The 23,392-nt window shown below is 42.4% G+C and overlaps 1 protein-coding gene and 1 long non-coding RNA gene across 2 annotated transcripts in view; both read right to left on the bottom strand.

The window, feature by feature from the left end:
* Positions 1 to 523: 523 nt before the first annotated feature.
* On the bottom strand, positions 524 to 5,795 carry LOC142054317 (uncharacterized). Its single transcript, XR_012659486.1, has 3 exons — positions 5,615 to 5,795; positions 3,410 to 3,557; positions 524 to 2,160 (listed from the first exon to the last, which is right to left on the bottom strand). It is a non-coding gene; the product is annotated as an uncharacterized LOC142054317 (long non-coding RNA).
* A 3,427-nt stretch (positions 5,796 to 9,222) lies between these two features.
* Positions 9,223 to 23,392, bottom strand: part of HS1BP3 (HCLS1 binding protein 3) — a 51,919-nt gene continuing 37,749 nt past the window's right edge. The window contains exons 5-7 of the mRNA XM_075086721.1: positions 22,012 to 22,160; positions 21,378 to 21,513; positions 9,223 to 10,959 (exon numbers count right to left, since the gene is read on the bottom strand). Coding sequence (XP_074942822.1) covers positions 10,731 to 10,959; positions 21,378 to 21,513; positions 22,012 to 22,160 — 514 coding nt within the window. The 3' untranslated portion in view covers positions 9,223 to 10,730. The remainder of the gene's footprint in view (positions 10,960 to 21,377; positions 21,514 to 22,011; positions 22,161 to 23,392) is intronic.

Here is a 23,392-nt window from a genome sequence, read left to right as displayed (position 1 = left end):
GCAGCTGAGCAAGTCAGCCTGGGTCCCTTTTAGAGGAAAACAGGCACTTCTAGAGGATATTTCATCTCACCCCAGGTTGGATGAAGGTCAGATGAAGCAGCCTGGTAACACCAGTGGTTTTCATTGACTAAAAAAGGGTTCTCAGCTGCCAGCTCTGAGACAGGAAACACCACTCTTCAGGTTTGGTTCCTTTGCCTAAACATGGATGTCTAATACGTGCTCGTCCTGCAGCTGCTGGCCCCCAAAAGCCTTTCTTGTCCCCCCAGCTCCAAGACGATCACATGCTAGGTGCCACAGGCACTTTGGAGCTGGCCATTGGCAGCCAAGAGATGTGCTGCCAGGGCAAGACTTGCTCAGCCTCCTCCTATGCCGGGCTTATGGAGGACAGAGGTGTCCACAGGCTGGCTGCAGATGGGCTCTGTCAGGGGAGACCACATTCACAGGAAAATTTACAGAATTGCCCACAGTACTTTAGTACTGGCAGAATATACATTACATTTTTTCCCCTTTCCTTTTTCTTTTTCTAATATAGATAAATTTCAGAAGGTTTGGGTTTTACTTGTCTGCTTCTAATTAATGAGGCAAAAGGCACAACTCTGACATCCAAGTGATTTCTACACCGATTACCAAACCCTTCTTTCAAGACACAGGATTATAAAGCCTTCTCATTCACACAGTTTTAAGAAAAAATTGTATGGACTAAAAGAAGAATTTTCTACAACTTCCTCATCCAAAGGCTGCTGAGCTGTTTGAGCTGCAGCTTTCTTAATATCTCAACTGAAGCCAAATAACCAAGCATGTGAAATGTTATCCTGAACAATTAAACTCTGTCAGACTTTAAGGAGCTAAGAAGTGTCCTATAAAGGAAGTGGCTAGACATATTTATCTGCAGCAGGAATAACTAGCCACTTAATTCTAATAGTGATCATGTTCCTATTGGTTTAACCAGGTGCCAAATGGGATAATTGTCTCATTTGCGACATGTAATCAATAGGGAAAGAATAGCAGGAAGCCTCCAATGATTAGAAAAACTCAGATCCCAGCAAACCATGCTTTTATTCATACTCCAGAATCTCAGTTCTCACTCTCCTTGCAAGTCCCCTGCCCTGCACACCCACGTAACAAGGTGCAGCAATGGCAGAGAGCCCATTGCCATCAGCTCACCATGCTTCAGTGACCCGAAAGCTTGAGTTAAATCACTGACCTTGCTTTCCCTTCTCATGCAGTGCATAGTCATGCTCCTACATAATTGCTCATTAGTCAGCATTTCATCACGCTTTAAGTATTTCATAACCATGTTTCTAAGAATCAAGACTGCCATCAGGACATTGCTTTCAGGCTGCAACAAGAGAATATTCAACTCGGCCTCTGCGGCAGCTGACACCATTCCATTTCAGGCATGGTTACACCCCTGCCCATGCTGAACGGCAGCAGTATTTTCTGTTTTGTTCAGAGAGCAGCCCCGATTCTGGGAAGCCGTGCAAAACCTCCAGAAAAAAGGGGCCTAACCCATAGCTGTCGCCAGTCCCTATTTTTTCAGGAAACCACAAAGGCTACAGTCCTGGGGAAAGCCACACGGACGGCTTTCTAGTTTTTATGCCTCTGAAGGTATGCGTGGTTTTTGCTGTGACAAGTTGACTACGATTTCAAAAAATGTTTCCTTTAAAACATTCTGTCTTACAGTGCTCTGACACAAGTCCTGTAAAAGCCTTATTCACACCAATTCCGAGTAGTCTGTAGTGACCGAACTGTGACTGGTTCAGGGACTGGAGACTAGATGGGGAAAAGAAAGGTGGCTTTTAAAGGAATTTGCAGTTTGGGCCTATTTTGCTGACATAATAAAGAAAACAGTCAAGCTTTCCCTCTTTTATTTTTAAAGGTCATTCATTTCCTTCTTATATTTTCTTGGGAAAAAATAGGAGGAAACCCAGATTCTCACACCCTTAGTATTGGGAAAACTCATTAGCGATCCTAACAAATATTGTTTTTCTCACAAACATTGTTAGACATTTTAAACTGAAACAGGAATTCAACTGGAAAAGAAATTAAAACTTGTAATACCAAAATATCCTGTCCTATTGCTAGTTTTCTCTCCCTTCCATCTGTAGCAATGTCACCAGTTCACTTGCTGTCCAGCAGACAAAGCACCTTCCCGAATTTCTAACAAAACAGAGAAAAGGCAGGGAAAAGTTTTTTTCAGAAGGAAAATATTTCAGGTCGTCCTTATCCTTATGCACATCACAAAAAAGCAAAACCAAATCAGAAAAAATCCCCTAACCCACAAGATTGTTTTGTTTGTATTTTGAGTTTATCCTTGAGGTTCATGGCCAAGATAGGAAACAGACCAATCTTTTGCTGGCTCTGCTACAGAATCCCTGTTTAACTGTGGGAAGATTAATGAACCTCTCTGTTTTTTCCATGGTCTCATATGTACTATATACATACATATTATCAGACAGAGAAACACAGAACCTAGGAATTACTCCAAAGTCTTAAATCCCAGTCTCTACTGAAGTGTCTAAAACAACCGAACACTGTTTTCATGAAACAGCTATTATCAAAATAGCTGCAGGAAAAGGAAAGGGAGGCAGCAGGTCTCTGACAGTCACACAGGTGAATACCCCAGCCCCCGGGCAGGGACATGGCGCTGTGCTCATTTTGTCACTTGTCCAGTGCATTTTGAAGCGTCCCTGCCAAACAGCACGGTCTTCACAGCAAGGCAAGACAGCAGACAACAATGATACCTGTTGTGCTGGGATCTCTTACTGGTTTCCAGCACTGCCCTGTGTAACCCCCTGAGTGGATCTCTGGTAAAATTAAATGGGATTCATTATTCAAATATGGCTGTAGGGAAACAGCTTTATTTTTTCCACTAAACTCCTAAGGTTTCTCTTCTTATTGTATGGCTGAGCCAAAACCCCCCCATGTGATTTTCTTTCACAAAGCTGGCAAATCTGCAGGTCAAGTGGGAAAAGAGAGAAAAAAAACCAAAAGCCAAAAGAGAAAACATGAAAAAGAAAAAAAAAAAAACCAAGCCCCAAAACCCCCCAGCAACAGAAATGGAGTTTAAAAGCTGTGGTAAATGCAGACATTGCAGATTTCATCCACAGTAATTACCGGATGTGCCACTGTAGGTCAGTATCTTGAAGGGGAAGGCAGTCAATCTGGTAATTACTGCATTAAAAGGAAATGGGTCAACTCATGACTACTCTGCAAGACAGAGTCGTCACGCACAGACTTGCAAATATGGGAAAATATGGAGCTGGTAAACCTAGAAAGTGCAACACTGTTCAGAACGGCCTCATTGCTTGCCAGCCTCAGCCAAAAGTGCTCCTCCAGGCACAGCCGTACCAACACCCTGCCACCCGACCCCGCCTGGTTTGGGAGGTGCCAGCTTCCCAGTACTCACCCAGGAGGGGAGAACTGTGGGCCTTCTGCCTCTCTCAGCCTTAGGAACTTTTGAACCTCCATCTCCCATTTCTCCAGCAAACATGAAGCAAGGCAGTGCCAAAATCCTGCTTAACCTTCCCTGCTGAAACTAGAAAGAAATAGGATCCCTAGAAGAAGAAACAGGGTTTTTATAGTTAGTAAGGACATCTACATGGGAGTAGGAGATGTGGGAGTTTGTTTTCTCCCCCTGCCACTCCCACACGATATAACATTGTTCCTTTAGTTCAGCCCATGTTTGCTTAATGCAAAACTCGTTCACAGCCTAGAGAGCAGAGACAGATGAGCAGAGACTAAGCTGCTACATTAAGGGTACCTGACTGGGTATTGTGAAATCCACTCCAGCATCTGCAGACCAGGGGACACCTGAACCTCCTTGTCATTTTGCCCCTTCCTCCCTTTGCTCCCTCAGTACAATCCGTTACTGCGAAGATGGAAGGAAACAGGCTAAGCTCAGCTGGGTTTGGGGCTCACTTTACCACCAGACATGCACTGGTGACATCAGCAAGTGTGGCAGCGTACCAGGAGAGGATGTGCAAAGTGAAACAGCCAGTGGTGAGTACCCACTGCCCACATGTACACATCTGGGGAAAGTTATTTCTACTTCTAGTCTGGTCCTCTGGACCCAAGTGGCCGATTTTTGCTCCATGGCAGCTCTGTGATGGGAACCAGTGCGTGGCTGGTGGAGCCAATCAGAAGATTTGCTATGAAAGTGCTCCCTTGAGCTAAACTAAACCACTGATGAAGACAGCCCCAGATTTCTTTTTCATTCCTCATGAAAAAGATGAATCTTCCACATCATTCCACATAGAATTAGGTTTTCTTTTTAGTTAAGGAACTGCAACTATAATTAGCCAGCAGTTCTGGACACAGAAAAATTCCTTTCACGGACTGTACACCAAGATTGAATATATAAACTATTAAAGGTCAAGACACACAAAGGCATAAGCAGGAAAACAAATCATAGTAGCCTGCGGATTTGATTGCATAAGCGGGGAAAGCACCGGGAAGCTGTGCTTCTCAGCACTCAACGTAAAGAAATGGTTATTTTTGTTCATGGTAAGAACTTGTTAACAAACCCGGACATTATCAAAATGAACCATTTCTATGACCTTCTCTGAGGTGAAATCAGTGGCCTTAAATTATCACCACCAACAAAATAATCTGAGAAGTTTGTGATCATTAGCACAAATTCCCTGGATGAACTAAAAAAGTAGAGAAATTAGCAGAGAGGTAAGAAAAGTGCTCAGTAAATACACCAAGAATTTTGTGATTTTATTTGGTTTGCTTTTATGTTAATTTGAAAAATCACGGCACTTGTCTCACCAAAGAACCATTAAACAAATCGTTCATTTCAGCTCTACAGCCCTGATCTTTCAAAGGAAGTGAGAGGCTCTGGAGCTCTGTGTATAAATCCGGCAGATGCCTTCTTTCATCCTGCCCTCTCTCTCCCATTCTCAGTGGTGCTCTCCACGTTAATCAGGCTCGAACAGTGGTGTCACAACTGGTTCCTTTACCTCCTCTCCCAAGCACCAGCATCACCAGGCTTCTAATGATCTGCATGGGATTTTGACAGATTAGATTGACTGTACGACTCTCCCAGCAGTTGCAGGAAGCAATCCTTCGGTGACATAAATGGCATGGAAACATTTCCCTTGGCAGAAAATGGCTAAATCGTATTCCAAGGGTATTTAATGAGTTCAAGGAGAGACTGTCTTGCATTTTTTTCACCAAGAAACAACGAAATGATGTTTTTCATACGTAGTCCCGATTTGACTGGGTGACTGAAGCTTCCACATTAAGAAGGCACACTGGCCACCATGCTTACCCATGGCTTTAACAGCTCCAAACCTCCAAACTTGATACCATGATTACTAGGTACTTGATAATAAAGGCAATATACTTGAGGGTAACAAACCATGGTGGCTGTTAATGCAGCAGGGGTAGTGCGCTGTTATGTCTTTTTGTGTTTGGCGATGACTTCAAACTCTGAGGTTCCTGAGCACTTCACTGAAAAAGAGCGTAACATAGCACCAGACAGCCTATTTAGGGGTTATTCCACTGAAATTTGCTGGGTGTTTTGATGATGCCATTTGTTTTCTAGTTACCCTTGGCAAATCTTTTACATTTAACTTCCTTGGCAAATTGTAGTATCTGTTAATCTTACCATAAAAGGTGGGATCTGGAGAAGCATTCAGGAATGGTTGAAATTGAGGGTGCCAGGAAGCAGGACGATAAAGCACTGAGGTTGTTCCGTTCTTTCAGTCAACAAATCCTCACTGACTCATTCAGCGTGAGTTTTGGGTTAGCCCAGTATAGTACTCTTCACAACAGCCAAAAGCAGATGACTATAGAGAAATACAGAAATATTTGCTGGTTGCATATTCTCCTCATTTCCAGCAACTTGTAGCTCAAGGACTTCCCAGGCTCTAAGTGGCATCTTTAATAAACCTTGACACATATCTTTTCCATGAGTCTAACCAGTGTCTCCTTGACCCCATACAAATTTTTAGCATCCATCACATCTTGTAATGAATCAAACTTAGTCCCTAAATATCTATGACTAATCAATCTTTTTAGCAGCTTCATTGACTTCTGAACTTCCACAGCAGCATTTAATTTGACTATTAATTTAATTTACCATCATCACCTTTCACTGCTAGTAGTTTTACTCAAAGCAGTGTACCCTACAGATGGTTCTCTAGAAACACAGGTACATGATTTCTCTTCACTTGAATTCTTCATTAGGTTCAATGCATAACATTAAATACCAGTAGTATGCGGAAGGCTGTAAAGGAAGATCAGTGATACGGTGAGGGCTGAAAAAATTGGATCAGAAGGGTTTAAAGACGAATCAAGGAAGGAACAGGTGCAATATGGAAAGCAACTGAATTACTTTATTCAGTCCCATTATTGCTGTTGAAATGGAAAGTAAGAATATAGATAAAACCTCACAGTAAAAAGCCCCCTCCCTTCTTGACTTACAGAGGTTTAAACTGTCACAGATGTGCGATCACATCGATCAGTAAAAACGTGGCTGATGCACACACACACACAAAGATTCAAGAATCCTTGGTGACATTAGTGACAGTCACACTCTTAAGTGAAATATCAGCGCTTTCTTGCACTCTATATTAAATCTAACGACCATGGGGATTGGTCATTCAGTCTCCTTTCATTAGCTAATGCCTTAGCGCCCCATGCGCATGCTGGATTGTCATTACCTTAAATCACAAGCTGACTTGTGTATTCTGCTGTAGCAAGGTCAGCTTCTTTGCAGAAGCTAACATCTGGGCAAAGATTAGCAGAAATACCAGTTTCAATTAATATATTTTTTTAGACGCAACCCAAATTGTCACTGACAGAACTAAGCCTTAAATCCTACATGGGAATTAACTTTCCTAAAAATTTAGCAACACAACAGACCTGAGCAGATGACCCACAGGTCATCTGTGAAATAGCCAGCTTGGTGAAATCAGTATTTTAACTGACCCAAATAATGAAGTATATAGCTTTATTTGCTAATTAGTGCTGTATCACATAACAAGCAGAAGGTTATGCAAAACAAGAAGCAGCTTCTTAAGCATAAGAGATACCTATTATGAGTTCTAATCACTAAAGAAAACATCTCTTGTATGGGTTTAAATATAACTCTCTTGCTTTTCCAATCTTTTGATGAGCTAGCTATTACTAATGTCGAAAGGTGATGCCTGTCAGCCAAGAACTACATTAGAGTCCATAATTGAATTTCAAGAGTCATCAAGAGCAGGCTAATAAAATAGCTTCTACTAGAAGTCATGTAAGAAAAAAAAAAAAGTTCTGGTCTGGTAGGATGCAAAGTATGTTGTGCGGTTTCTCCATGTCATTCCAAATAATATGTTCAATTTTTCTGGCCTACATTTGTCTGACACTCTTCTCTTGTATAATAAAGATTCATTATATATAATTTATTCAAGGACTGTAACTCACCTCTAAGTGCCTATAAATATTACTGCAGCTAGACATTTGCATTGTAAAACAAATGCGTATCACTGGGATTTATGAAGGATCCTTTTATGTTAGTTCCTTGACAGGAAAGATAGATTTTTTCTGAAGTAAAATATTGACCTTAAAATCATCTTAAAAAATCTAGCATAGGAAACAATTAACAGCTCTTCCTTCCCTGTGTTGTTTAGGTAATTTGGCAATTTTAGGGAGGGCTGGGGGGCAAAGTATTCCTTGGCCATTCAAAATGGATACAGCCATACTGTTGTTACATTGGTATTATTGGGAATGTTCCCATGGTTATGGTGGTAATGTATAACATCTACCCTCCCACTGCTTTGCAAAAGCATGAGCCATTTCTGAGTGGAGCTCTTAGAGGTGGTGGAAGGCAGACAGATGACATTGCTATGAGGAACAGTGAAGGAAAAACATAGTCCCAGCTGGAACAAAGGCTGCACATTGTGTCACTGCAGCAAGTGGTGTTAATGAAAGGGTGTGGGACACTGGCATCCTTTATTGCCCCTGGTACATTGGTGTGCGGATATGTAGCAACTCTTCTGAAAACAGGAGAAATCCAATGCAAGATGCAACATTCATCTAGGGCACACCAAGCTGTGAGAAGCTGGTACTGTAGTGATGTCCTGTCCTGTTTTGCTGCCACCCTCACTGGGCAGAGCTGTTCAGTCTAGAAAAAAGACTGAAAAGAATATACTGCGTTCTGTTTCTGTGGTGATGAGAATTAGAATTAACAAGCTTAAGTTGCAGGAAGGAACAGTTACGTCAAACAGTACAAAAACTTTTGTACTAGGATGGTGAAGAATTTAATGGCACACCCAGGGAGGCTCTGACACCTCCAGTGCTGCTTTCCAGCCAAACTTTGAAAGACAGGTTAGAAAAATGTCTATGAGGGATAACAAAGGCATAGTTACTGTCACTGCAAGACTAATTCAGTGCCCATGCTCAGGTCTCTCTCCAGCCTAACCCTGTTCAGCCACCATGGCCTGCTCTGGTATCTTCCTACTCTTTCAGTTGCAGCCTCACATCAGTAACACCTTGTCCTGGACAGTAAGAACTACCACCAGCAGGACACAGGCCAGATGTTCCTGCTTAGGGCAGGATGGTGGACAAACTGGTCTTCCCAGGCTGCTGCCAGCTCTGTTCTTCTATAATTTCTCTAATTTACTTCAAGAAATTTTAATCCTTTTCCTTTGTTGATACCCCACTAAGGGTGAAGATCTGCACTCAGACTACTGATCGTTAAATCCATGGCCCTCAGTATGGTAGTTTTAGCCATGCTGAGGACATGTAATGGGCTGTAGGCCAAAAATACAGAAACGCAATCAGTCTCCCTGAATAGTACTGAATAAGGTGGAGATCAAGATTCCTCAGTCCTCAGTTAAATATACAGTGGCTTTTCATGACACCAGGTAGTGCAACAGGAAAGCTGTCCTGAGTTAATTTCTCTGCCCGCTCTCTGGCACATCATTTATTTTCTCCTCAATGCTTTTGTTCCCCTTTTGCAGGATGGGTGCAAGCTTCCTAATTGCACCAGGACACTGTGAGAACAGACAGGATCAGGTACTACCTTTGCCCATATGTAGTTTTACCTTTAGCTGCTCTCAGAGGCAATATGAGGGCAGCTACGCTCTTGGTTTCATGCTTATTTACACAGGGTTTTAGCTGAGTGTGCACTTTAATACCACGTCACACTCCTCATGTCTTAAACGGAACCTGTCCTTTAACTCTGATTTGCTGCTACTGTACAACCTAGAGAACAATAACAACAACACCTGCAGGTTAGCAAAATGTTTTATTATACTGTGATATACTGTACATAGATGAGAGCCAATGGTTATGTTTTATCTGTCCCATCAAACCAAAACACCTTTATCATATTTTCTGTTAGCTTAAAAAAAAACTTAATAGAGATAATTTCATTATTAAAAATATATATATAAAAAGCTTTTTATTTATTTAGCTCTATATTAGAAAGGCAAATTTGGGGATAGTGATATGGCTTAAATATATTATATTTTCCCTCTGGGGAGCTTGCCCACATGGAGTGAGTTCAGGAACATGTCTCTACATGACAGCAGGTATCAACCCCCCATTACACATAAATTCAGCATGCTTTACCTGAGCTGGGGAAGAAGAGTAGTCTGTGTTGCCTGTTCTACCATGTTTCTCTTTTCCTGCATATTAAAATTTCTCCACTATATTTTCTTCCTATTTTTCACTCTGGATAATCCCAAGTTTGTCCTACCTTGTTCTAACCACTGCCACTGGAAAAAGCAGAGCACTATTTTATCAAAAAACTCATTTAAGTGGAATTAATCACCATGGCTGCTTCTTTAAGTTCTCGGAGAAGGGAAGGAGAAAGAGAGAGTGAGTGACTCCAGAGAGCAATTCAGAGTTCCTCCATTAGGACGCCTGCAATGAATCACCTCCCGGAGAAGTCTCTTTCTCTCCACTAACTACAGTAAAAGCCCAGGAAGACTTGGCTGGAAAAAATTAGCCCTTGTAAATCTTGAGTAGGTTCACAGAATCCTACAGCATCCAAACATCCTACACACTGCAACCTCCACATATGGCTGGAGCCGCACTCTTAGCCATCTTCAGTGATTTGCTATCCTCCCCAGGGGCCAGGGATGCATAGCATGTAGTGTTTGCAGTCCTACAAGTTCTCTTACAAGCTGGCATTTGCGCAACAACAAAGGCAGCAGATTGTCAGGCTTACCTGGGATTTCAGTGTTTCTCTGAACTACAGAGGAACTGTTATGTATACTTAACAGTTCCCTGTTATAAATTACTGAAATACCAGTCAGGGACGAAAGGGCTGCTACAAAAATGCACAGGATAAAGGGAAAAGGACCTTTCCAGTGAGCTGAAATACACTGTCTAAAATTACAGGAACAGCATCCTGGCCTGCCTCAGACCATTTGTTGGACACTATTCATAGCTGCCATGTGTGCAATATGCTTACCATTTTCAGTCAGGACTGAGCTGGCCAAAACTGTAGTATGTTGATACTAAAATAGTAGTAGACAATCTGTAGTGCTATGTCTTTGTCCACATTCCTTGTGAAACCCTGAAAATCTAAGGCCACGTTATACCGCAACTGCACTGTTTTGAAAACATCATGCCAAGCCTCTGCTAGTCAAACCTGCTGCTTTCTATATGATGAAACACAAATGAGCACTGTGACAGTAAAGACGTCTGGTCAATTCTTACTACCATCACTTGAGCTCACTGGGAGTTTAGGCCAAAGAGGCACCACTACATTTTAAAAATATGTATGTTCAAAACAGACTTGCATCTTGGTTGTTGATAGATTCATTTTCCTGGATATACTGGAGAATGTCCACTTCATTCATTGTCTGAATCCTGTTTTCCTTTGGCTTTGCCAGTGGAGGTGCATTAGTGCTCCTGGGGGCGATTGCTGGCTTCTGAGGCAATGGCGGTTTTGGTGGTACCTTAGGCTTTGGTTTGGAGGTTAGTTTCAAGACTTTTTCTAAATCATCTTCAACTCTGGAATGAAAAGAAAACATCAGTAACATCTGGGGAATTTCTGGACCATTTTTTGTTTTGTAAGAATATGCATTCTTGCAAAATAAAACTTTCTGCAGGAAAGGCCCAACTTTGATGAATTTCTCTTTTAAGAAAACTTTCCGTAAGTTTCAGTGTTACCAAAATTAAGAATTGTCTTTTTATAATGCGATTTTTCAGTTCACCATGCAAGTTAATTGATTTTACAGCATGTTTTCAAATTTCTAAATTAAAAGCAATTTGCAATTATCGAAATAAAAAGAACTTGATATTAATTTGGGGAAAAAATGCTTTTGATCTGTGACAGGATGGTTTGCTTCCTCAAGAGCTCAGAAATGTTCAGGGTAGAGTAAAATTTTTCACGTTCAGCTCTGCTTCCTCTTCATCCCCATCCCCTGAGACTGCAATTGAGCATCCCCCATGCTCAATCATGAGAAACTGGAAATTCTAATGGCTTTAGAAATATTCACATCTGCTTCCAAGAAACTGAAGGATTTTTGCAATCTGTGAATGTATACAACAACTTTTTTTTGGTGACTCTTTCACTAGGAAATAGTCCTGCTTCCTAGTGAAATATCCCAGAACACCTGAAACAGTTAAGTATGTTTTCTACCCGTGTTGACTGACCCTATCAAAAGACACAGCATACTGTGTGTGTCCAACTCTGTTCCCATTGAAGCTGTTTGAGAGAGCCCTTTTAACAGATAGTCTTGTGACTCCAAGAGGTAGCTGCCTTTGAAAGTGAATATGTGAAGAAAACAGAAAGAAGGCTGTGACACATCACATCTCTAAAAGATACAGCAGGGATGGCAAAGTAAAAGCATAGCTAGAGAAGTCTTTACAGGCCACAGTAATTTCTGCTATGGATCAAAATAGCCTCTTGTTTTGGTCCTCTGAGCACAATGGTCATACAAAATACCACAAGGAGTAAACACAGTTGTTAATCTCCCAAATGCTTGATTGATAAATAATTGCTAAGCAGTCAAAACCCAACAGCAATCCATGCAGATCATCAGCTGTGTAATGACCAGGTACAAAAGTGAAGCCCCTGATAAAATGCACACCTCATATACGGTTACGAAATACATGACTTCCCAAAGGCTCCACCCCTAACTGTAGCACACAAAATCAAGACAGCTAAACCACAAGAAGTACAAGCAAAACTTTTACACGGGGGACCAGGAGCCAAAGATCAAGAGGAACAGCAGGTCTGCAGTATGTAGGTACCTCCTTGCCAAACCCCAGCCCTGGCGTGATACACTTACTTTACGACGGTAGTGTCTTACGCAGTGAAATGATTTAACTGTTTAATTGCTTACAAGCACTGATGTAAGAACTGTTTTTACCAAACCTCAATATCCATTCAATCAGCCCATTACGCTGTAACAGTGCCAGCAGTGAAACTCCCTCTGCCTCAGCCAAAGGGCAGCCTGATCTGATAGGGAAGCTACAAATGAAATAGGAGACAAAATTAAGGTGCAGGAGCTATTCTAAAGGGACTGGAATTTTCTTTGGTGCTAAAATTTCCTTTGAATAGTTTTACTTAGCTCACTCTTAGAGGACTTGTGAGGATAAGAAAGACTGGTCAAGTGATTCTTAAACAAGAAGAAAGCTGGCAGCATATGTGCAGCCCATCCTCTCCCTCTGCCTCTGCTAGAGCACTACAGCAAGAGGTGGCACAGTCCCTCCATCCCATCCAGCAGGATGGGCTTGATGCTCTCTGTTGGTCACAGCACCCATAACCATCTCATGGCAAATGGCAAGGAGCAAACAGAGACGTGACTAAAGGAACAAATAGCAGCTGTTTATCTCTGGGAGGATTCTCTTAAGCTCCTCATTTGAGCCCCTGGTGACTGGAAGTGGTTTGCTGGAGCAGCTCTCCAACAGCCCTGCTGACTGGAACAGGATACCATACAGGGAGTCTAAGGAAGGTGCCTTTTTAGTCTGTTCTTTTGCAAGCCCCATAGGTAGGCAGTCCCTGGACCATGAATGAGTCTCACCTCATTTCATGTCAGGCATTTTTTGGTCCTTCCACTCATTTGTCTTTTGTAATTTAGATCTTCCTCACTGCCAGGCAACGAGGCCATCTCGGGGCAGGGGTCATCCAGAGCCCTGCGAAGCCACTGGGGTAACTTCTGTTGACCAAATGGGACTGTGATTTCTCCCTTTCTCTCTTTGTTCACTGGTCGCCTTAGAAAAGATACTGTAAATGCCTCTACCACATGGCAGAACTATTGGTGGGGCCTTCTGCAGCCAGTTAAAATAAAGTAGGCAGTTAAAGCAAAGCTGAGCTCTTCCATAATTTGGGAAGTGACTTATTCAGGTAACTGGCCAGGACCATGGGGAACGCGATCAACAGAAGAGTCAACGTATCTGAGATACTTTATTGCTCCATCCCTAGTGCATATTGTTTGAATGTTAAAACCACAGGTACTTAAAGAGCTCCAGCACCCTCAGCTAAGAATCCCACTACTATTATGAAAAATTGCATAATTTCAAGGGTTTCTTTTTACGTTTGCCCTTATTAAAAGCTGTGAGGAACTTATGACTGCACTGTTCAGGCTGAAACAAGCCACACTTACCTTGAATTGGCCATAAAATGAACAGGGATTAGCCTGAATTTTCTGCTGTATAGATGGTCAGAACACTTTAAGATAAAACCAGTCTTGAAGTCAGATCCTTTTGTGACTCCCAAAGGGAATCTAAAAAGGATCAGTTTTAAGCAAAGCTAATATTGTAACATCAACTGTCTGAACACTGATGTCTAAAACTAGGAAACACCTAAATGGACCAACTGGTGGACAGAGCTGGGCCACTGTCTCAGAGCTCTGCACCTTGAACTCTACCTTGTGGACTTTGCATTCCAGCAGGCAGCTCCTGCTATTACCTCAAATTTCACAGCCCAAGTAATTCTGGAGATTATATTCTCTTTTATTTAGATAATAAGATTTGTGATGTCTCTTAAGTTTCCGTGATTCCCTGTGGGTGACATATCCCACCTAACTTAAACACCTTGTCAGTGTATTGCTTCCTTCTGGATTCCTCATCTACATAGAAGAAAGTAATTTAATTTAAGATCAGGCATTTTTGTTTGCTGAAAACTCCGATTTCCAAGAGATATCACACCTGTGATCACATTGCCAAGACATGTTCTTGTTCTCTCTGCTGTGTAATAAACAAAACAAGTTAAGGCTGGTATTTCTGAAGCCTAGCTTTCTTTAGCTGATCTGGTGCCTCCCTCTTTGGCATAAACAAATACCAAATGAATCAGTGTCCATGCCATAAAGTTTTGGTCATAAACAACAGAAACCATAATAACCAGATGAACAATACATACATATACATGTAGATCATATGGAGGAAGCATGATTTTCAACTAGATGCACTGCCTGAGAACTAGGTGCACCGCCCAGCAGGGTGCACCTAGGGGCTGTAAATACAGCTCATTAACCTGACCAGATGGTACACCTTCCTGAATTCTCTACTCTTGTGTGGCTCTATATTAATTTCTGTACTAACCACAGCAACAAAACCACTTAGCACAGTCATAAAACACCCCCTAAAGATGCAGTCCCATAGGTTACGGGATTTTTTTGGGGGGGTAGTGGTGGGGGTTTTTTTTGGTAGTGTGCTTTTAGGCCAAAATTTCTGCAGGAGATGATTTTTCAAAGTTGGGAAGCTGATCATGTAAATCTCCTTTTTTTGTCTTGGACTTTTTAAAGACCTTGGTTAGACAGAAGTCTCTTACAGAGAACACAGGAGATAATATGCGGTCTTTGTCTCAAAACCTGCTTTTCAGTGCTGCAGTGATAGGCAAACTGTTTGATCCACTGCCATTTGATCATGTGAGAGACAACTGCCTTTGGAAAACTAAAGATGTAAAATGAAAATGCCTCAGGCAGAGATAGAAACAAGGATTTCTCTTTCTTGAGAAGCAAATGAATTGTTACAGTGCATAACTACCACCATATTTAACTCCAGGGCAGGAGGAGGAAGAAAAAAAATCAAGCAACTATTCTGAAATAACAAGGAGATTAAAAGAACCTTCCCATCCCCATCTTTCTATAGACAATCAGTCACAGAATCCATGTAATTAATCATTCTCTAATTAGTCTCTTTCTTTTTCTGTAAAGGAAAAGCAGTGCCACATTGTTTAAAATTCCTACCATACTGTTGTGCTGATTCACGTACTCTGTTGCTGGAAAATCTCTTTGTTTCCAGACACAGAAAGTAATCAAAACCCTTACTGAAGCCTGTCACAAAGCCCTATGATATGACTGCAAGCATGTGGACTTCAACAGAGTAAACGAGTTCTGACTAGGAGACAGACACAGCTGCCATCAGAACATCAACATTTGAGATGCCACTTCTCTGAACTCTGTCCTTTCTATCTGGACAGGATCTTTGGGACAGGAATGACTATGTGCATGTATGGCATCCAGCATGATGGGGACAGTGACCTCTGCTTGCTGGAAATGCTCTAATGAGGAGACTCAATAATGAAAGCAAGAGACGGAGACTTGCATGATTTGCTGAAGTATCCAACAAGATCGTGCTTGAAGCTAGGTTATGCAACTCACAGCAGTTCTTGCAGAATAGACTTTTATCTTGCCCTATCTTTTTATCAGTGTCTTTATTTCGTCTGTTGTTAATTCCTTGTACGAGAGATACCTTAGTGAAGCCCTGGGGAGAGGTGTAACATCACATATATGACTTGGGAAAAGACTTATGCCCCAAAACAGGCAGGAGGCTTTGAAGTACCTGTTGACCATCAATTTTGCTATGGTCAGTAGAGACAGTGTGATGCCTGACAATGCGAGTGGAAATTACACAGGCTGGAGTTAGCCACAGGAGTGCAAAGCACAGAGGGATGTGTAGGAGGTATCTGCCCTCCTGCTCCTTCTTTCCCCTGCAATCCATTACAGGTAAATTCATACTGGTACTTTAACCAGTGCCAGGAAATATGTCTGGACACTGGAACGTGAAGAGTCTGTACTGTTGAAATGCTAGAAGAACCACTGGCACAGCTTCAGTCTGGGACAGATTACTCTGCCCGTCAGTACCAAAAAACTCTCAGGCACAACTCGGAGCTGGCATGGGACAAGGACCGCTCCCAGCAGGCAGCTGCGTCCAGTCACCTTGCTCTGGAGCTGGAGAGTGTCTAATAGCATGGATGCAGCCTGGTGGTGCTGCCTGGCTGAGGGCCAGAGAACAGACTCATTAGTACACATAAATCCTACATGTATATGCCCACAAGAAGCCCCTGAGGAAAACAGCTTACTGGTTAGATCACTCACCTACAAAATTAGACAATTCAATTTTTCCAATTTGAACCAGAGGGCTGGTTCATTTTTTCCCCAGCCCGAAGAAGATCAAACCCCTCTCTCCTGCTTCTCTAGCAAGTTCCCCAATCGTTGGGCAAAGGCATAGTTGTGGCAGGGGAGAGCAGGCAGCAAGAAAACCCACCAAGAACTGGTAAAGAAAAGAACAGCAGCTATTTATTTGTTTACTGAAAGCTACTGCAGCCAAATCAAGGTTCTTTCCCTACAGTCAGGTCACAACAAGCAAGGTAAACTGCCCTAGAGTGGTCAGAACATTTCTGACTCAGCTGTTGCAACCTCCTCTACCATCTGCCCATCACCCAAACAACTCTTTCCCCAAAGGATCCAGATTTAAACCTTCTGGAGTTTCTCAAAGCTCCTTCTCTCATATCCTCAGGAGAGCAAGAAAGATTTTCTCATCCTGTGGTCCTGGAGGTGGTATCCCATATGACTCCTGGCTCGTCTGAAGCTGTAAGTGTTGCACTGTGAATTCAGCAGCTGCTAATGGCCTTCTGAATGAAGAACATGGAAACTTCTGCTTCAAGGGTGGCCACAGTTCCTTGGGACACCTGAAGCTAACAAACCTGCTCAAGAAGCTGTATGCACTGAATGGTATTTATAAATAGCCATTGTCAGGACGTGGGTTCACAAACAGCTTCACCCTCTAACAGTGTAAGGAGAGAGTCATCACTTGCATCACCGATGGCATAGCTTGCGGCTGTAAATACAGATCAACCTGTAAAATTAATCTTTTAAGGGCACAGGCAGGATGATGCAGCTGTAGCACAAAGGTAAGAGCTGGACTGTCCCTTTCAACACCAGCAGTCTTAGATCAGTGTAATCCTAAGAAAGAATACACCAGGCCTACCATCACAGGGCAGCAGAACAGGGATCCTGCTACTGACACTGTTCTCACCACTGGAAAAAGAGAAATCTTATGCTGACAGCTGCTTCCTTCCAGTTCAACTCCCTATTCATTATCAAAGGTGAAGCTAATTATATCTCCCCTAAAAAGCTTCTCAGACAACTGCGATAATTATTTCAGGCTAGGATGTGTGATAATTTATGTAATTCTGTGGCCTCACAGAGCTGCTGCACCATTCACAGGATCAGTTCTAGCATTGGTTTTCCACAAAAACCTGATCCATCACACCAGGCAGGCACAATTTAGATTAATGAGGCAGAAGAGGTTGACTGCAGTCCTGCTGCATGAAAACTTAATTTGCACATCTGGGGCCACTGGGTTGATGGAGATGAGAAAATAAGACAGCATGAGAATCTGTGATGGGAGAGTCCGCAGGATACTGATTTCTGCAGAATTTGACTTCTGCCTCTAGCTAAAATGGAAATCAGACCTGAAGAGGAGCTTTGAGAATGGAGGCAAATGGCTGAATGCATCCAGAAGGAATCTTCATATGGTATGACATGACCCAGGAAAATAACAGGAGAAAAGAGAAGCCTAGTCCTAAATCCATTCCCAAGGATAATTAATCAAACCAAATTATTAATTAATTATTAATTAATTTAATTTAAACACCTGGGAAAGGCTTGATCAGCTACCCCTTTCATCTCACTGCAGTTGGTCACCTTGCACCTTGGAAGAGTCAAAAGCAATGGGACCCAGGACTTATCAGAAGAGTCTGGGTTCCTCCGTATCCCTGTGGTAAAGAGATGAGCCAAAAAGACTTGGTTACCTATCCCTCCCTTTCTCAAAGCACATCCCATGAAGGAAGAATATGATGTGCTCCATTTTTCCTGAAGGCAACGTGATGGGACTTGACCTTGCTGGTTCCTACCAGAGCAACTTATCTCTTGCCCACAAGTTCTGGAAGGACATGCAAGTACAGTGCTCAACAGGCACCTCACCAATGCGTTACAGCAGATCTCGTGGTACAAAAGAGTACCTGCAGCTATAATGCCAGTGGTTAAAGTGAAGTAGCTCACCTAGTTTCTCCATCACCATTGCTTAATTTTTGTTAGTAAACCAAGAAATTAGTAACCATTAAGTGCCGGACAATGGACAGGAAGAGGGAAGATATTTGTTTGAATGGATATGGGTATTTTGTCATAAAAAGAAATCTTTCATTATATTTACGAAGCAATTGGTTCTTCTCAAAGCTCACCACTTAATGTAAAGTACGTGATTCCATTTGGAACAGTAATTCTCATTTCATTTGAGCAGGTATCCACACAGAGCACAGGCTTCAGTTTGCAGTGAGAACGTTTATCATATTCTCTTCTCCCTCACGTTGTGACAAGCACAGCCTACACAAATTTTGCAGACTCATTTGTCTCCATAACAGCCTTCCTCAAGAGTTACAATCACTGCTGAGGATTCACTGCTGTGCTGCTACTGCTGCTACAACCGCTCAGGTACCATAAAGATCATGACGGACTTGGTTGCTCCTGTGTTCTGCTCTGAACATCATCTTTTTCCCATCTCCCCTTTGGAAGAAGGTGGTTCTGTCTTCCTCTGCCTTAGGCAGCGCTTTCCTACCTCTGCTCATGATTTGCTGGAAAGTACATTTTTCCAGTAAGTCAGACGCTTCTCGGATATACCACATGCATATGTGCAGACCATGTGGAACACGCAAGTGTACACTACGTAAGTCAAGAGTTACCACACCTGCATTGTTTAGCTAATCCATCTGTGTACAGAGAACATGCCTAGGTTTCTGGACCTACCATGGACCTGATTGTGCTTCATAGCTCAGGCCAGTCTTAGGGCTTGATAAAATGTGTCCAGGCAAATTTTCTGTGTGGTGTAACAGAGTATGTCCAACAGATCAAGACATTTACCAGTTTTACTCTAGCCACTTAGCCAGATCTAGCTTACTAAAGGAATGGGCCGTCACAGCTCCTACTTTGATCTGAGGGCTGGGGAGAGATTTCTTCAGTCTCCTTTGTGAAGGCAGGGGGATTGTCAACATCTACAGGGAAAAGGCAGTATTTTTTCTTAGGCTTCAAAATACGCTCAAGCCCCCAGTGCCAGAGAGGTTGCAGGGTTCAGTTCACGTTGAACATTTCCTCTCACCACAAAGGGTCACTGCCTGGAAAAGAGACTGTGGCACTGCCCTGCAAGAACATGTAACACCAGTCTGGTGGTAAAGGAAGCTGGGAGATGATTCAAATGCTGCCTCTACTTTTATGAGACCTGACAGTTCTGCTAAGGCTTCCGGCTGAACAGAAAACAAAGGGCATTGCAAATAGTCACTTGAGAAAGTTCAGCTACAGGATTTCTGGTGACTGCAATGAATTTACATAGAGGCAAGGTGAAGGTTAAAACAGCACTGCCACTCCTCTTCTACTCCTTTACCCCCAATCACCTTGCATTCAGTCTACCAGCTCTCTATGATGTGCAAATTAGACCATGAACTAGGTTCATCAGGGGGATTTCAGAGGGTGTTAGGCACCTGAACAAGTCAGCCGATCCTGACCTATCTGCCTACACCTCTTTGTGCAGCCAGGAGTTGCCCCTGGATTCCTGTAGCAACTTTCCCATTGCACCACTGGCATGATTTTCTGCTTCATTATGTGTATTCATCTCCAGTTGGATCTTGATGACTTATCTACTCCTGAAGGTGCTGGGACAACTCAAGAATAAATGAAAACTATGCGAATTCAAAAGAAATGGAATCTTCTCACATGGGTTTCCATAACCATCTGGATGTGCTGCTAACATTGATGACCCCAAACTGATCTAAAAGCATGGTCTGTTGGTCTCAGAGCAGACTTCAGAGACCTTTCTCTGCCACAGAGGAAGAGAAAACATACAATCCAAAGGACAGGACAGATGGAGAAGCTCTCTCCAGTAGTGGATAATAATGCAAGGACTGCCTTAAAACAGACAGTTCTTTTCTAGCCATATGAACAACCTGGATGAAGCTCCGTGTGCTGAGATTGCTAGCAGAGGAGAAAGCAAACACAAAAATATTGCAAGCACATACATGTTTGCTCCCAATATACCACAACACTAAATCAGGTCATGTCCTGCCCCATCAGCTTCTATAATCGTCAGGTGGCCTGTCAGAAGGTAATGTGAGATGGCACCCAACCCAATATAACTTTTGTTTAAATTAAGTCAGATATTACCGCTCAGATAGCTAGCACTTTTACATGCACAGAAAGCAGTAGCTGCAAAACTACCTGTTTCAGGAATGGTTTGAAACCACACACAGATTCTCTCTCCTGGGTTTAGTACCTTCTGTGGAAATCATACATCCTAAAAGGAGCTGGCTGGCAAGAATTAGCATTGGAAGCAGGTTGGCCTCATCATTCAGGTGCTACCAAGATCTAGAAGGCATGAATTTGACACTGTACTGCAGCACAGATTCCCTGGTGATGCTGGTCTCTCTGAGCATTGGCTCCCTGCTTGATCTCTTGAGGATTATCAGTGCGGGCAATCTATCCATGTGTGAGAGATGTCAGGAGTAAAACACATTATGTGATGATATGTTCCAGTGCTACACTATCAAGGGGGGCAGTAAGCGTAAGAGCAAGTACATTATTCTTTCCTGTAACTCTGAGCTCCAGCCCAAATTTCCACTAAAAATTAAATGCAGGGTGATAGAAATTTTAATGAGCTGTGGAGGTGTACACAGGATTGCTCCTGGAAGCGTGCACAGAGATCTGTGAGCCACCAGCAGAAAATCATTCCTTTTGTGGCAAGAGCCTCTGATTTCAGCTCACTGAAGCTGAATTCCTCTATGCTTCTGGGCTTTGTTTCTTACTTTTGACAACGGAGGTCAGTTTTCACACCCTGTGGATCGCTTGCAGAAAGTGGAAGTGTCATGTCAGAAAAGAAGGACTAGAAGGCATGCCTTGCCTTTAATACCCTTCTTTTGGAGTCACAGAATATCTTGCACCCTGTCTTTCTCAAAGGGTCTTCCTAATTTCCTTTTTAATGTGTTTGATTTCCAAACTCCATGACATCTGTCTTACCTTTTACTTTTAAGTACAAATATTGATTCCCAGTTAGCATTCAAAGTATTTAAGTTTTGCCCTCAAATTAATCTCTTTTGAGGTCTAAATAACTCCTCAGATCATCATCATCCCACACAACAGATTTGAGCTTTGTACCTCAGCAGTTTCTCAGTGTCCTCTTCAGGACCCATGTTCAGCACATACTCCTTGTTCTTACAGGCAGCCGGCAGCAGTAGTGAGTCACCCAGTCTTACCACCCCGCCAAGGTCTGGATCTTCAAATAATTTCAGATCTAGAAAAGGGAACCAGAAAATGCTGTAGTTAAATCATGCTACATAATACAATACCTGCATTAACACTAGCTAGTAAACCTGGCTACTGGGCTGAAATAAAAGATCATGTAGACAATATTTTTTTTACAAGGACTTACAATTCACAACGTGCAGTGATACTCTACACTCTCAGGACTTGCTAAACCTGCTTTCTTCTTGCACTCAAAAGTGGGTCACATCGCTCTTGTTAGTGTGGCTTGAGTGACTGTGGGACAGACAGCTCCCACAGACCTACAATATCCCAGCCCAAAAATGTCAACAGTGAACAGCTATGGGAACTACAGGTCTTACTCTTTCTGAATGATTCTAGATGATTCTGCCCCAGCTGAAGATTTGCCTTAACATTTGCACGTCATTATTTAGCTTGTATACTCTGTATCACTATATTTTAAAAGCTCAGTTATACACATGCTTTAGATAAAACAATCTGTGTATTTACAAATATAGAACAGATTTACTCTCATTCATCCTCCTGGGACCAATTGATGAGAAATCTTTTTCTGGGCCAAAGAGTCCTTCGTCTGGATCTGCTTCCTCTTCAAAAATGGTTAATTTGGGCTTTTCTTTCTTGGCTGGAGGAGCAGATGCCTTCTTTGGTTTTTTAGTTCTAAAACATAAGAGACAAGAAAGTCAGCTGCAATTCTTCATTTAACAAGAAAGATTTATGGCTAGAAAGTCTCATAAGCTGGAAATAGATGGAAGCTGGGAAAGGATTAGAGAAAGGTACATAAGCATCTGTTAGTCACCGGCAGGAACAGGATATTGAGCTGGAGGGACTGATGTTCAGTATTCTTAAGAACTATCAAGAAACCCAGTGGGAACTGGAAGACCAGGGCTAACAATGCTGTACTGTGCAAACTACCACTCAGTCGGATTTGTTTTAGGCAGTTTTACAGAAAGCTTAAAATAAGAAAGATGAGCAGTTCCAGCAACACTGTCATAGACAGACAGAAAAGGGATGGCTTGAAAGTGCAGGTTGGATCATCACGCTCATCCCTTTGGACAGTTTTTAAAAATCTCTCTGGCTCCGTTTCCTTGCTTGCTGCTGTTCTTGACTGCTGTACACTGCTTTCATAAAGGTGTTAGACACTCCCCTCATCCCCCTCAGAGGAGGCACGATATGAAGTCTACCTCACCTTTTAGCTGAAGCAAGCAGGGACTGGAAGATACTTGGTTGGACAGACTGCTATTTGCAGAATTTACAAATGTCACTCAGTACTTTCTTGAACCAAAGACAGGATTGACTTCCTCTAAATTTAGTCTTCTAAAAATTTGACAGTGAGACAAAGTTAATTTTTAGGCTGCTTCTCAACTCAGTGGAAAGAGACAGACATCTCCATAAGACAATTAATCCCATCTATTTTTGAACACTGATATTTGGATGCAACAAATCTCTGAAGATCTCCTCCTCTCCCCCTGGCTGGAGAAGGAAGCCAAAAACTAGTTTGGAATAGAGGCCTCATTCACACATGGCTTAAACAAGGAGAGCTGAATCCCCTTCCAAGACCAGTGAAAAGCGTGTGCCTCATTCTCTCACACCTAGGAGTCATGTTCCACTAGCTGAAGCTACAAGGCAGCTTTCACAGTAGGGCAGCTTGAGTTATGAGGCAAAGCAGATGGCATAAAAAAGAATATTTAGAGAACAGGACAAAAACCTTTGGGTGAAAAGTCCAGTTCAAACTAAGCCAAAAGAGCAACATTTCTTAGGACAGCATGTCCTTCCTAAGAAACTACCATATTTCAGAGGTGCTTATTCTTAGCAGTCATGGCCTTGCAATTTCTACGGTAGCCCCTTTGAGTGCCTCTTACAACAGAAGATCTGACCTTCTCCTTTGCAGA

This window comes from Phalacrocorax aristotelis, chromosome 3 (genome assembly GCF_949628215.1).
Source record: "Phalacrocorax aristotelis chromosome 3, bGulAri2.1, whole genome shotgun sequence".
NCBI lineage: Eukaryota > Metazoa > Chordata > Aves > Suliformes > Phalacrocoracidae > Phalacrocorax > Phalacrocorax aristotelis.
Note: the sequence above shows the minus strand (reverse complement) of the source record. Positions and strands in the feature narration are given on the sequence as shown.